Source organism: Callithrix jacchus, chromosome 1, assembly GCF_049354715.1.
Source record: "Callithrix jacchus isolate 240 chromosome 1, calJac240_pri, whole genome shotgun sequence".
NCBI lineage: Eukaryota > Metazoa > Chordata > Mammalia > Primates > Cebidae > Callithrix > Callithrix jacchus.
Genome location: NC_133502.1, coordinates 39,671,744 through 39,687,701, shown reverse-complemented (window position 1 = coordinate 39,687,701; position 15,958 = coordinate 39,671,744). Strand labels below are relative to the sequence as shown.

General features: G+C 44.3%; 1 protein-coding gene across 20 annotated transcripts in view; it reads left to right on the top strand.

The window, feature by feature from the left end:
- Nucleotides 1-1,426: 1,426 nt before the first annotated feature.
- LMO7 (LIM domain 7) overlaps nt 1,427-15,958 on the top strand; it is a 228,749-nt gene continuing 214,217 nt past the window's right edge. For 18 of the 20 annotated variants that reach the window (XM_035296152.3, XM_078345748.1, XM_035296137.3 and 15 more), the window contains exon 1: nt 1,617-1,814. In XM_035296152.3, the coding sequence (XP_035152043.3) occupies nt 1,746-1,814 (69 nt within the window). In that variant the 5' untranslated portion in view covers nt 1,617-1,745. Of the gene's footprint in view, nt 1,815-15,958 lie in introns of all 20 variants that reach the window. The other 2 variants (XM_078345847.1, XM_017970816.4) reach the window with 1 other exon arrangement.

Sequence of the window (15,958 nt, the reverse complement as noted above, 5' to 3'; positions counted from 1 at the left end):
TAGAAAAAAATACAGAAATTAGCTGGGTGTGGTATCACTTGCTTGTAGCCCCAGCTACTTGGGAGGCTGAGGCAGGAGGATCGCTTGAGACCAGGAGTTCAAGGTCACAGTAAGCTATGATGGCACCACTGCACTCCAGCCTAGGCAACAGAGCTGTCTCTTAAAAAACAAACAAGTAAATAAAATTTAAAAAATTAAAAAATAAAACCCTCCAGCAGAAAAGGCGATGAATTAAATAGGGCAAAATGTAAACACTTGTTAAATATAGACCCTAGGTTTTAGACAGCACCTATCCATTAGACTCTGCTCTGTATCTGATGTTTTTCTTCGTAAAAAATAAACGACCAGAAAAATAAGAACAGGGTTTGCTTTTGTTTCAGCAGAGTAAGAACCGGTCTTTATTTTCCTCCAAAGATGGAGCCATCAACCTGTGGCCTGGACACTGCCTCAGGAGCATGGCCTGAGGGCCCAGGGAGTGTAGACAGAGGAGCAGGCTCCTTTTTGCACACCTGATTTGAGCACCCTGTGAAAAACCCGCACAAGCCGACAGTGCGCCTCCCGCCTGACGGCCCTGCACACCTACCCAGGGCCGCTACGGATACCGAATAACGTGCCACCTCGCTGTCCCCTGAATGTCCTCAAACCACGAAGGGTGGGAGTTTTGACGCTCAGCGCGAGGGAGGGTCACAGGGCCCGGACTGGGCTGAGTGGGCAGGAAGTGGGGATTGCAAGTTTCCCTCGCTCTCCCTCGAACCCTCGGCGTCGAGCCGGGGTGGAGGGACAGGGACCCTCCTTCCACCACCGCACCCACCTGGGTGCCGGACTCCGCGGAAGCTGCCGCATGTGCCAAGGCCACGACTCTCCTCTGCCGCCGGGAGGGTCGGACGGCCGCAGGGGGCGGGGAGCGTGGGAGGGGACGGCGCGCACCTGGCGGCAGGGCCGGATCGCGGAGGGAGAGCGCTGAGAGGGCTCGGCAGGCCGGCGGCAGGTGAGGGCCGCGGGCCGCGTTCCCCCGCGGGGGATGTTTCTGGGCCGGGAAAGGTACAATTGTGTGCTGCTATTCCTGGTATGTCAGGCGGGCCGGGCGGCCGCGAGCCAGGAGGGCGCAGCTCTCAGGGGCCCGGGAGAGGGAGGGCGGGCCGGCGGCCAGCGGGGCGGGTGCGGGAAGGGTGCGGGCGCGGCGGGGCACCCCCCTTAGGGCTGAGCCGCGGGCTGGGCGGGCGGCGCGGGAACTCGAGCCTGGCGGACCGTGGCATCCCTCGGGCCAGACAGTCTGACCGCAGAGGCGGCCGCGGCCGGGAGCCCCGGGGAGCAGTGGGAGGGGCGGACGGAAGCGGCGACTCCGCCGGCCCCGGGCGGGCGGCGGCGGGGCCAGGGCGGGGCCACCGCGGAGAGGACGGCAGCTGCTCTGCGACTTTTGAAGTCCAAACTGTCGTCGGGGCTGGAGCCGCGCGCTGCTTCTGGGTGCCCGCTTCGCCTCGCGCGTCGTGCCAGGCTGCCCGGGTACCCGCGGACCTCGGGTCCCTTTCAGGAGTTTAGAGAACGCCAGGTCTTCACGTTCTTGTAAGTTCGAAACCTTAACGAACTGCAGAACGCAACAAAGGGAACAAGAGCCCAGGCGCCCTCGCAGCCTGAGCCTGGCGGCGGCCTGCGAACCCTCCCCGCCAGTTGGGCCCAGACGCGAGGGGATACCCCCGCCCCTCCAGGCACCCACTGAGTCTCTCTCCCCCTCCCTTGTCCTAGCCATGGAAGGGCTGGAGGAGGCGGAGGCCGACTGCTCCGTGGCTTTCGCCGAGGCTCAGAGATGGGTGGAGGTGAGTGCCTTTCACTGCTCTCCCCTCCGCAGGTGTTGGCTGCCTCCGGGCGGCTGTCGCTACGTGACTGCAGCCCCGGACACTCTGCACTTTGGTCTCCTTGTGTGACCCAGCCGGCGCGAAAAAGCTGTTTTGCTTGTGCACTTTTGGGGACTCTGCGGGTTCTGCCTCTCCTGCCTCTTAATGTCCCACTTTGATTAGCGCTGCCTAACCCCAGGCCCCCGACGTTTCACTGGCTTCCTAGGACAGAGGTGAGCGCTCGCCCGCCGGGTGCCGGCCCTGCGCGTCCGGGAGGAGCAGCGCAGGTCGGCCCTGGCTGGCCCGGGGCGTCTCTCTGCAGGGCACAGCCCAGAGCGCGTGGTGCAGAGCTGGGCCAGAGCACCCGGGTGCATTCCCTCGGGGTGCCTAGAAGTGGTGATACTCGACCTATACCTGAGAAGCCAGTGTATTCAGTGTGGAGGGGGAGCGGAAAAGAAGGGTGGGTGGGAGGGTAGGTGGAGGAGGTAACACACCGGAGGAGCACCTGGAAGGATGACTTCTCTGCAGCTGCATCCAAGCCCCAGGGGGTGTGTGCTGCTTCATTTTCAGCTTTGATAAGACTAAGATCCTAGGGTCGCTCATTGAGAGTTGTTATCCTTCCAGCTGTGCCTCACAGACAAGATCTTCCATTCCCTTCTTTCCCCCTGAAAAAGGGCGGGTCTCTCCTCTGTAGAAGGTTAACATCAGGACTTCTAGCCGTTATTCTACTGGACGAAAAGATGACTTTTAAAACTGGAGGCAAAAGTCTTCGAAGCAGATGTGAATCAGGAACAACTGTTGAAAATTGTGGCTTGCACCAGCGTTGCAGTCATTTAGGAGTTATTGATGCCACGTGCTGGTTTAATCAACGTATTTAAAACGTCGAATTAGTCTTACAGATTATTCCACGGAAAAAACCCAACAGGTTTACGAATTCCAAGGCGAACAATACTTGAAAATAATGTATTTTTCCTTAAAGAAATACATATATGTGTATGGAAAGAAAGAATAAACTTTCAGTGTTACATTTCTTACACTAAATAAAGGAATGTGAAATGTGAGTAGCATTACCCACGGGACAGTTGGGAGGTCTAAGGAATGAGCTTTTAGTGTCTTTTTAGATGGAAACTTAGAACTGGTCTGAAGGTGACTTAGATGTAAAGGGAGGGCATGGGAAGCTGGGAGACGAATAAACACGGTATTTTGAATTGAAATGAGAGTGGAAAAATTTCAGCAATATAGTTAAGAGAAATAACTTCCCTCATTCATAAACTTTGAAAAGCCAAGACTTCCAACTGTAATTTTCCATTAGCAGTATGTGTTCTGCATAATTTTAGAAAACAAACTTGCCATTTTGTGTTTGAGTGTTGGGGATGGAGGGAGGGAGAAGGGGAGACGTGGGAACATGTTTCCATCATACATGGCTTCTGCGTGGAGTTTGCGTCTGCATGCTTTGTATTTGTTTCAGGAAACGTGAATACGAATGATTCCACACCCTTTCCTTTTCTTAGTATGTAGAGTCTGGAAAACTAAGGATTCCTTTTTTGTCCCTGCTTGGTCATAATTATATAGGGTTTCTCCAAGAAAATTGTATATAATGAACTAGGGGAAAGTGTATCGTGTTAAAAGATATCATTGGGCATAGTACATATGGCCTCTTTTCACTCTCGTCGCAGTCTATGTAAAGGTGTTTGTCAGTAATTTATTTTGTTCACCATTAGCAGAAAGCTGGATATTCCTAAAGCTACTGTCATATCCTTTTTTTTTTTTTTTTGAGACGGAGGTTCGCTTTTGTTACCCAGGCTGGAGTGCAATGGAGCAATCTCGGCTCACCGCAACCTCCACCTCCTGGGTTCAAGCAATTTTCCTGCTTCAGCCTCCCCAGTAGCTGGGATTACAGGCATGTGCCACCATGTCCAGCTAATTTTTTTTTTTTTTGTATTTTTAATAGAGACGGGGTTTCACCATGTTGACCACGATGGTCTCGATCTCTTGATCTCGTGATCCACCCGCCTCAGCCTCCCAAAGTGCTGGGATTATAGGCATGAGCCACCACACCTGGCCTGACATATCCTTTTAATATAGTTAATGAAATTAAAATTAAGTAATGTTTTTCATGCCACATGGAGCAAGACAGTATGTTTGCCTTCACTGTGTATATGTGAGGAATTTACATGTTCACATAGTTTTAGTATACTCTGGGCATGTGAAATGACCACAGCGTGCTCAGTGTTGGGGCTATTTTGTTTCTCCAGCCAGTGTCCACATTTATCTCTCTTGTCAGCTTTGCATTTGCCACCACAGCACATATTTTAAAATATTGTTCTTGCCAAAAGAAGCAGGATGAATGACTCTGTCATCACCACAACCTCTTTAAGAACCCCTAATTTGAAGATGAAAGGTTGATTCCAATGTGTATTTGTATTCTTTTTCCTGCTTGCTAATATTCTTGCTACATTTTGTCCTATTCCTTTACACATTACTGAAATACAGAAGGGTATTTAAATGTACATACCGTGTATGTATGCACATATACACATATGTATTATATAGATTCTATATGTATTAGATGTAATCTGTTACTTTTATTCTCTCTGCAGCTTTGAATACCCCAAAGTCACTGACTCCAATAACTTTGTAAAATTTTGAATGATGACTGGACTCCATTTCAGCATCTTGCCATTTCAGTTTTCTGTCTGTGACTTTAGCTAATGTGTAATTCTCATAACTAAATTTTAAGTTTATTTTTTTAGAGTGGAGGAGATTGAGGTAAGAGCTAGTTGCTATTCTGCCAATTATTAGCATTTTACGAATCTTGTTTTTATTCATTTCAAATTGTATTTATATACTTGAGTATATATACAAACTGACTTGTCTTCTGGTGCTAATTTTGCAATTCAAAGCAAATGTAGGAGTGCTACCCTTTAAGATAACATAATGATACTGGATTATTATGTGGTTGGAAAGGCTGTTTGGAACATTAATAATATATCAGGGCTGGTTTATGATTAAACACCAGTTTAAAACCAAGTAATGTAATGGTTTGAAGGGAAAGGCAGAGGGGAAACTTGATGCTAGCAAGACTACCTAGTGGGTGATGAAGTAGTAGAAAGTACAGCCAAGACTCTAATTTTAGGCCTCTTCTGCAGTACCTTTTAATTTTCTCTGCCAAATAGTTGCCTTTGTCTCTCTGTTTGGGGTCACCTGAAAGCCTTGAGAAAATACTAATGAGATTGAAACTAACATATGTAACACTTTGCACTGGTAGGTCACAGTTTTCTAGTCTGCAAGTTAATTTTGCTATCTAGGTCGAGGTTCAAATACAAGAGTAATTTTTATGGCTGGAGCAGAAGAGGATAACTTAATTCACTACCCTCCTGCTCACCTGCCCTTTCCGTTATCTTTGGATTGGATTTTTTTCAGTATTGCTGTCACCCTGTAAGGGATGCCAACCTGAGCTCATCGCCAAGTCTGGCACTAGAATATGAGTCCTTCCTCACTTCTAATTGGTCTGTTTCTCTACCTGCCTCAATTTTCATCCTTCATGCATGTGCTGTTCATCACCTTTTAACTGTTTTGCCTTTAGTGCTAATGGAAGTATTTTTGGTAATTATGTACAGTTTCAAACAACAGATATTGAAACATTATGATAAACGTGTTAAAAATTGTAGTGTTACACAGCAATTCTTATTCTAGCTGCTGCAGCTAAAATCATGTTTAAAGTGTTTCATGTTAAGGAATTGCACTCTGGGTCTTCCATTGATATTAGTGAAATTCTTCTAAATGGTTTCCCTCTTTCTTCATAAATATCCCCTCTACTAGCAGCTGTCAGTCTGGTCTGGTCTGAAAAAGTTTGCCTGCAGTACATGAATCTTCATTGTACACCAGCATTGTCAAAAGGCTAAATGCAGGTCTTATGCATTTGTCCTGTTGCCTTTGAAATGTATGTAGAGTGACAAAGACAGTCATTTGAAAATGTTTCTGAGTTCATGGAAGCATTTTTTGGTACTCACCTATAATTTCCATCAACAGATATTAAAGACAGTGTGATTAATATTTGTTTAAAAATTGTAGTGTTAGAAAGCAATTCTTACTTTAGCTGTTGTAGCTAAATCATTTTTCTCAAAATATAAACCTGATTTTGTTAATTCCTTGTTTTCTGAGAATCATAAAAAGATTTTAAAGTCCACAACCCGTAGTGTAGCCTTCATAGCCTTTTATAATCTGTTTCCTGCCTATCAGTCTAATCTGGATTTTCAATCATTTTCTCTATAACTGCTTGTGTGGCTGCCAGATAGCATAGCAATTAAGGGTACAGCTCTGAAGTCAAATCATCGTTCAAGTGTGGACTCTACTATTCAAATCCTGTAGGTCTTTTTTCCTCTTAATCTCCCCTGGTGGTTGTGCCAGTTAAGTGGATGCTGATGGTAGAGCAGCAAATGCTCCCTAATCCATTGCTTGTGCTTCTCTTTGCACAGAATGCAGTTTTGTCACCTCCATGTTTTTGTATGGATGGAATACCTGTTACTCCTGTTGACCTAGTAAACGCCTCTTCATTCTTCCATACTTGGGCTAAAACCGATCTTTATGTGAAGCCTTCCCAAAACCACCAAATCTCCAGCCCATTCATTCCTTTCTCCCCTGTCTTACTCACATAAATATCTCTTTTTGCATCGTGTGGTATAGTTCTATTTGTTTTTCTGTATTAGTCTGTGAGCTGACTGAGGGCAGGAATCATATCTTATTTATTGCTTGAGTGCTTGGTGTGGTGCCTGGTGAATGCTTGTTGAATGAAAGTGCGAATAAAGTTGCAGCTTTAACATTAAAAAATAGCATTTTTAGCAGGGCATGGTGGCTCACACCTGTAATCCCAGCACTTTGGGAGGCTGAGGCAGGTGGATCACGAAGTCAGGAGTTTGAGACTAGCCAGGCCAATATGGTGAAACCTTGTCTCTACTAATAATACAAAAAAGTCAGCTGTGTGTGAAGGGGCAAGCCTGTAGTCCCAGTAACTCGGGAGGCTGAGGCAGAAGAATCACTTGAACCCGGGAAGCGGAGGTTGCAGTGAGCTGAGATCGCGCCACTGCACTCCAGCCTGGGTGACAAAGCGAGAATCCGTCTCAAAAAAAAAAAAAAAGGTTTTAAGGAGCAGAACTCATTATCTTTCCAGTGGAAACTTGCTTTAGTGTGCTAAGCTTTATTGGTTACAGTTGTCTGGTTGCGACCTGCTGCAGGATGTGTCTTCATCTGCCAGTGTGTACTTGTCTATTTACTTAGCATTTCCTCTTCTGCCTCAACCCTGTTCCTGAGTCACCTTACTCTACTCCTGCCCTCAACTCCATGATTTCCTTCATGGGAATTTACATTTAGTTATCTCAAAAATACCTACTATGTGCCTACTGTGTGCCAGGTACTTGCTGGGCTTATGGATTCAGTCACCAGATTCTTAGCCCTTACCTGGACCTTCAAAGAGAGGCAGCTCCCATGAGAAGCGGATGTACAGACAGACCCAGCAGTGCTGTCAGATAGTGAAGTTCATCTACTTCATGTGATGGCATTGACGAGGTAGCCTGAGTCTACCTGGAGAGACAGGTCAAGTGCACAGAGAAGGCAGCATTTGAGCAGAGGCTGCAGTGGGGCTGACCCATTTGCCCACTAGGCTGGGGCATTTTGGCCTGTTTTAACTTGTCATGTGTGAAATCTTGAAGTTGCATACAACATAGCTTCCAGGAGTTGCTGAGAGTACTTTCGCTGAAGTACCTTACTGAGGTCATGTTTTACCCACAGTGAAATGTACTGATTTTAAGTATACCATATAGGAGTTTTGTCAGACCTATATGCCTAAGTCGCCAGTACCCAGGCGAGATATGGAATACTTTTTGTTTTTTTTTTTTTGAGATGGAGTCTCTCTCTGTCACCTGGCTGGAGTGCAGTGGCGTGATCTCGGTTTACTGCAACTTCTGCCTCCCAGATTCAAGCGATGCTCCTGCCTTAGCCTCCTGAGTAGCTGGGCCTACAGGTGCGTGCCACCATGCCCAGCTCATTTTTGTATTTTTAGTAGAGACGGGGTTTCACTATGTTGGCCAGGATGGTCTTGATCTCTTGACCTCGTGATCTGCCCCCCTTGGCCTCCCAAATTGCTGGGATTAAAGGTGTGAGCCACCACACCCGCCAAAGATACGGAGCACTTTTTATCACTCAAGAGAGTTCCCATCCAGAGGGCACATCAATCTCCACTCCTTTGGTAAGGATCCACTCTTTGATTTCTAGCACTATGGATTTCTCAAGGTTGGTGTGAATGGCCAAGAAATGTCTTAATGCCTGCTTGTCATCTCATTTTTTCTTTTACTTTTTTTTTTTGAGACAGGATCTCAGTCTGTTGCCCAGGGTGGAATGCAGTGGTATGATCTTGGCTCACTGTAACCTTTGCCTCCTGGGTTCAAGTGATTCTTCTGCCTCAGCCTCCTGAGTAGCTGGGACTTTAGGTGTGCACCACAATGCCTACGTAATTTTTGTATGTCTTTTTTTTTTCTTTTTTTTTTTTTTTTTTTTTTAGAGACAGCGGTTCACTATGTTGCCCAGGCTGGTCTGAAGCTCCTGACCTTAAGTGATCCACCTGCCTTGGCCTCCCAAAGTGTTGGGATTACAGGGCATGAGCCACCATGCCTGGCCCCATTTTTTTCTTTGTACAGTGTTTTATAATTTCTTGAACATGGCATCTTTATATGGCAAATAAGAAAGGATCCTAGAAAAGATAGGGGTGGCAAGAGATGAGGGAGTTCATGAAATCCTCTTGGGAGGGAACTGATTCACACAAATAGGAACCTGGGCAGGAACGCTGTTAGAACAGCCTGACTCCAGGAAGTGTAAACAGATATGTCAAAGTGTTTCCTGAGGAACTGGGAGGGTTCCAGCACTGTGTCAATCATTCTGGATTCTTCCAGTGTACTGATGCACTGAAAGCTAGAAATGACCTCTTTCATAAAGTGAGGAAAAATACAAAGAACTTGGACCTTTAGTAAAACAGGGTGTCAGCCAGGCATGGTGGCTCATGCCTACAATCCCAGAAGTTTGGGAGGCTGAGGAGGGAGGATGTCTTGAGGCCAGGAGTTCAAGACCAGCCTGGTCAACCCAGAAGAAATCTACCAAAAAAAAAAAAAAAAAAAAGGTGACACTAGCCTGGCCAATATGGTGGGAGGATCGCCTGAACCTAGGCAGTTGAGGCTGTGGTATGCCGTGATTGTGCCACTGCACTCCAGCCCGGGTGACAGAGTAAGTTCCTGTTTCCAAAAGTAAATGAATACATAGGGTATTCTTGAACCAGTTAGGGAAGTAGACCCACTGGGTGAAAAATAATAAATGATTTATAATTCTTGATACACATCACCAAGATACCCTCTAAAACCTCTCTGGCAGTTTGCACAATGAGCAGGGGTTGAGGGCAACATTTTCCTCATATTCTGACCCAAATTGGAAATTGTGATTTGTATTTTCCCTCTAAATGAACAGATGAAAGACACATGTTGTCCTAATTTTTCCTCATATTATTTATTGGTGATATTAAACATTTTTGTAATAGATGACCCATTGGGTTTCCTCCATTGAGGAAGGATGAAGCTGAGAAAAGGAGGGTTCTGTGTCCTCTTAACGAAGCCGAAAAAGGCTCAATGAAGTCACAACTGGCCCTTGTGAAAAAGCCTTGAAACCTTGGTGTTTGTTAAGCCATTTGTAAAGCACAAATCCTTAAAGCTTCTCCTAAGCTTAGGGAGAGAGGAATAGTGTCCTGGATTGGACGGCAGGGAGTATGCCGATTTATTCAATCTGCGTTGGTTCTTGTCTTTCTGTGAAGTGCTCTAGCTCTCTTTCTCTCTGGACGCCAAGGGTGCTTTGGACAGGGAGGGACTGCTGTTGAGACTAAAGCGTGAATTCACCTCCGCACTTCCTATTAAGACTGTTTCTCAACATACCAGCATTTGAGTTATAGAAACACATTAGCTCTGTGAATGCTAGTCAAGAAAAGCAAAGCGACATCAACATATTTGCCCAATCCTTTTAGTTCGGAGGAAATACGCCTTGCAGGTGAAGTCTGTCTTTGAATTAGCGTCTGCAGATTGAGTTGCTTATGTTGTTCCTGCACCCTACAGTTCCTGCCAGAACGTTCCCAAATACTCGTTGAATGAATGAATATTTTGTGTTCAATCAAAAGGTTGGCCTATTTAATTGATGTTTCCAGATCTCCTTAAGCCTGTTAACTGTCAAAAATGTGTTAGAGCCTGAGGAAGTGATAAATTATGCATACCTGTACTTAACTCTTTAGTTTCAGAATGTGTTAAATAATTTTTGGTTGTGTTTCTTTAAAAACACATTTGAGGCTGGGCACGGTGGCTCACGCCTATAATCCCAGCACTTTGGGAGGCTGAGGTGGGTGGATCACAAGGTCAAGAGATCGAGACCATCCTGGTCAACAAGGTGAAACCCTGTCTCTACTAAATATACAAAAATTAGCTGGGCATGGTGGTACACGCCTATAGTCCCAGCTACTTGGGAGGCTGAGGCAGGAGAATTGCTTGAACCCAGGAGGCAGAGGTTGTGGTGAGCCAAGATTGTGCCATTGCACTCCAGTCTGGGTAACAACAGCGAAACTTCATCTAAAAACAAAACAAAACAAAAAAACCCACACATTTGATGTAGTCAAAGCTCTTAATAAAGATAATAGCTGTCATATACACACAACTTTGAAATGGAGGTTTAACACACTCAACCTGCAGCTTTGCTTAAAGTGATGGACATTGGCAAGTTCTACTCTGATGAGTCACAGCACAGTCCTGTGAACAGCCTTGCCAAAGATTATGAATTACCCCAGTGGTATACCCAAAGACTGCTTCTCACACCTGGATACAGAATGCCGAGTTTGGTGTTTGAGTGGTTTTTTATGTTGGTAGAGAGCACTAGACCTTCTGTCAGTCAAGCACAATGGGATTGTCATGTAGGAGAGATTAGGAAATTTTTGTATGGATTCAGAGGGCAGAACTGGTAACAACTGGTCACAGTGAGACTTTTGACTCAGTATTTTGAAGACCTTTCTATGAATATAGCAGTGCCCTACACTAGAGGAGCTGACTTGAATAGTAAGTTACCTACTAGTGAAGGTTTTTTGCAAAAGAAGCTGAATAAATGACAACTAAAGCAACTAGTATTCTTGAGTTACTGCCACATGCGTAAGTGGCTAATGCATTATATCCATGTATCTTATAATGAAGGACTATTATTACCTGAGGATGTTCCTTTCCAATGAGAGAAAAGAGGGGTGAAAGGTAAAATAATTTCCTCAAGGAAACACTAGAAGCTGTAAGAGCTGGCTGAGGATTTGAATACCTATGGCCTGCCCTCTTAGTCATTATTCTCTGCTGCCTGGGAGTGGCGCTGGCCTGGTAGTTCATCACTGTTTAGGAATTTAGAATTAGAAAGGAATGGGCCGGGTGCAGTGGCTCACGCCTGTAATCTCAGCACTTTGGGAGGCCGAGGCAGGTGGATCACGAGGTCAAGAGATCAAGACCATCCTGGTCAACATGGTGAAACTTTGTCTCTACTAAAAATACAAAAAAACTTAGCTGGGCATGGTGGCGCGTGCCTGTAATCCCAGCTACTCGGGAGGCTGAGGCAGGAGAATTGCCTGATCCCAGGAGGCAGAGGTTGTGGTGAGCAGAGATCGAGCCATTGCACTCCAGCCTGGGTAACAAGAGCGAAACTCCGTCTCAAAAAAAAAAAAAAAAAAAAAAAAGAAGAAAGGAATGGGCTCTTTGTCCTTGTTCCACCTAAAGCTGTAAGATCAGCTATTTTTTGTACATGACAAATCCTATGCAACTCCCGTTCACCAGCACAAATTCTTTCTTGTGGTGTTAGTGCCATATTAGTACATGATCATCAAATACTCTGTTGCCCAGGCTAGAGTACAGTGGTATGATCATAGCTCACTGCAGCCTTGAACTCCTGTGCTCAAGCAATCTTCCTGCCTCAGCATCTGGAACAGTTGGAACTATAGGCACACACCACCACACCCAGATAATTAATTTGTTTTTTGGTAGGAAAAAGGTCTTGCTTTGTTTCCTAAGCTGGTTTTGAACTCCTGGTTTCAAGCAATCCTCCCAACTTGGCCTCCCAAAGTGTTGGGATTACAGTTGTGAGCCACCATGCCCAGCCAGATAGACACTGTTGAGCAATTGCAGGCTTTAGGTTTATGTATTTGATTGTATTTTAGTGATTGTTAGTGTTCATCAACCCTTTTTTTTTTTGCTCTGTTGCCCAGACTGGAGTGCAGTGGTGTGATCTCAGCTCACTGTAAACTCTGTCCCCCAGGTTGAAGTGATTCTCCTGCCTCAGCCTCCTAAGTAGCTGGGATTACAGGCATGCGCCATCACACCCAGCTAATTTTTGTATTTTTAGTAGAGACGGAGTTTCACCATTGGCCAGGTTGATCTTGAACTCCTGACCTCGTGATCCGCCCCCCTCGGCCGCCTAAAGTCCTGGGATTACAGGTGTGAGCCACTGTGACCAGCCTCAATCAACCATGTAAAGTATTAAAAAAGGGAAACATTTTAATATGACACGGAGTTATACTTTGAGCTAGACTAGGAAATAGATCTGGAAGTAGTTTCTTCTGTAGGATAAGTTATAAAAGTATCACCTTCTCTTATGTGACCTACATTTCTGTAGTTCATGCATACTAAATTGTACCGATGGTTATTGTACAGTGCTTCAAAATATATGTCATGTTTTTGATAAGGATACTTTTTAGTTAGTGTTTAAACTTGTTAGTACCAAAGTGGGGACCCTGATGAAAAGATTTTGCACTAGACTGAAATTTGATCTAGATGTGTGAACAGGGAAAGAAATATTTTGAGTTATTTTGTTATAGCACCATTTGGTAACATTCAAAGGAAGGGAGGTCATTGCCAGTCTCATTATAACATTTCATTCTGGCTTGACCCAGGAGTTCAAGGCTGCAGTGGGCTATGATTTTGCACCACTGCATTCCAGCCTGGATGAGAGAGTGAGACACCCTGTCTCAAAAAAAAAAAAAAAAAAAACAAGAAAAAGGAAGTTCATTGTAGAATTATTTTTTTGCACGGCTGTTTAATGTTTTTCGTTCTATGTGAGGAAGGGGACAGTAAGTGAATGTATTGCCTCTGGAACAGTATCAAACACATTTGGAATTTACCCTTTAGTCTGAAGAAAATATTGTCAGTCTATAAAAAGCATTAGATAGAGTTGGTGAAAACTTTCTTCTCAAACCCTTCATTGCCTTCTCAAACCATTTTTAGGTTTTTCTTCTATTTCACTTGGTGTTTCTAATTTTTCTGTGCTCAGTCTTTCTAATGATTGTCATCAGTGAATGTTAGAACATCCAAGGACTCATCTTCTATGTCTTCTTTTCTTTGTCTACAATATCTTCCTAGCAGTGTTATTAAGTTCTGATTGCTTCCATATTTACGTTCTTGACCCCGACCTTGTCCTTAAATTTTAGTAACTATCTACCCAAGATTTCCCAGTGTAGGTCTGATAAGCATGTCACACTCACTGGGTTCTAAGCAAAACTCTTAGTCCTACCCCCTCCCCACCCCTTCCTAATCATCTCCTCATCTCCCCAGTGTTTCTGTCTCAGCAGATGGCGTCATTGTTCAGCCAGTTGCTCAGGCTCCCAAATTTGAAGTCATTATTGACTCTTGTTCTTTTATAACATCACACCCCACATCCAATCTGAAGAAATCCAACTGGTTATATCTTCAAATAGATCCAGACTCTGACCACTTCTTACCACATCCACCATCACCTTTCATCTATGCTGTTCCAGCAGCCTGGACTCCTTGCTTCCAAAATAGCAGCCAGTTTCCTCTTTAAAAATGGAAGTCAGAGATTATACATCTGACTCTGCACCCTTGCCCCTCTCCCCTGACAATGGCTTTCCATTACATTAAGAATAAAGCCTGAATTTTTAAGCCATTCTCTTGGGCCCCACGTGATCTGTCCCCTGCTTGCCTATCTCATCTCCACCCCTACTCTTTGACTTGCTTACTGTGTTCATGCTGGCTTCCAGCTGTTCCTCAGATGTACAGAAAAGGGCTTTATCTTAAGGTCTTCGTGTTGCTGTTTCTTCTGCATGAATACATTTTCTTCACTTATTCGGGTCTTAGCTTAAATGATACCTCCTTTTCCCTCCCACTGCCATTATCTTCCCTTGTCCCTCCATACTCAGATTTTATTGCACATATCATCACTTGCCTCTGCATTTTATATATGTGTGTGTGTGTGTGTGTGTGTGTGTGTGTGTGTTTGTTCAGCTATTTACACTAGGATATATGTGTGTTACGTACAAGGGCTTATTTTGTTTTCAAGTCATGAATAGTGGCAAGTGTTTACTAGGCACTCAATATTCCTGGGAAAAGTAAGTGGATGAACCAACAAATACCTTTTAATTCTCTGCACTTGAAATCTTTTTAGCCCTGTGACATGACTGACTACTTGGTTATGCTTCATTCAACAAGAGAAGTTGGTTTTGTTGTGTTAGTTGGGTTTTCCCCTGCTTTTTCGAGTTCTGTTCTAGACTGAGCAAGTTTTGAACATGTTTTTTTGAAAAGAGCAAGTTTTTAAACCATGCCAAATTGACTTTATTTAACCAATTCTAAAGATGCCCAAAAGTAAGCAAGTATCATGAAAAAAAGTGCAAGTAAATTTGAAGATGAGCCTTTTTAGCTGAATACCCTATGCTTGGGGATAATATGTCATCATGAAACTTTGGGGTACTATTCATGACAAAGATTTCACAACCTGCTGATTGAGTTGTGTCCTGCAGTTTGAGCATGGTCTGCAGTCATAATTGGAGACAGAAAAGCAGAAAATAGCTTTACCCTGTTTAGAAATAAAAAAATAGAAACTTTATTGAGAACAGGAAAGTTTCTATCATCTGCTCCAACTTAAACATCAGAGGCCCATCTTAATGCTTTGAAAGGGTTGTACTTTATACCAGCTTTCTGATGGAATCATTCTGAAATGACACACAAAACTGAGGGTGGAGGCTTTCAAAAGGGTTTTGCTCAGAAGTGAAGGGAAAAGGGAAGCTGAAGCTCCTGATACAATTTTGTACAAACTGATTTTCTCTTAAGTTTCTTTTTCTTCTTTTTTGAGACAGGGTCTCACTCTGTCATCTGGACTAGAGTACAGTTGTGCAATCATAGCTGATGGCAGGCTTGAACTCCTGTCTCAGACTCCTGAGTAGCTGGGGCTATAGGTGTACCACCATACCTGAATAATTTTTAAATTTTTTTTTGTAGAGCCAGGGTCTTGCTATGTCGCCTAGGTTGGTCTTGAACTCCTGGCCTCAAGTGATCCTCCCACCTTGGCCTCCCAAAGTGTTGGGATTGCAGACTTGGCCCACTGCTCCCAACCTTACTTGTTTTTTATGATTGTTTCTAGCTCTTACTTGAGTTAAAAGATATTCTTTTTAAAAATGATTATATATATATATATATATATATATATATATATATATATATATATAAAATGAGAAAAAAAGAAGTTCAGAGAAGTTAAACTTCTTCCCCAACACCATGGTACTGGCAGGCCCAGTATTTGAACTTAGATCTGTCTAATAGAAAAATCAAGCTCTCAACCCCTTCATTCATCTTCCTTTGTTTCTCACCCTCCCTTACATAGCCCTGCCTGTTTTGTGGCACATATACATCTTATTGTGCCATTGGCTATTCTATATATCTGCCTGTCTCACTCACTTTCTTGTTTCACAATTGAAACTAAGTTAAAAAGCATAGAAAAGTGATTAGACTTGATATGGCATGTAGTGGCTGGGTTGGTGGCTCACACCTGTAATCCTAGCACTTGGGGAGGCTGAGGTGGGCGGATCACCTGAGGTTGGGAGTTTGAGATCAGCCTGACCAACGTGGAGAAACCCTGTCTCTACTAAAAATACAAAATTAGCCAGGTGTATGTGCACCTGCAATCCCGGCTACTTGGAAGGCTGAGGCAGGAGAATTGCTTGAACCCGGAGGCGAAGGTTGTGGCGAGCCGAGATAAAGTATGGCATATAAATTCACACTGAAGTGTAAGTAGATACT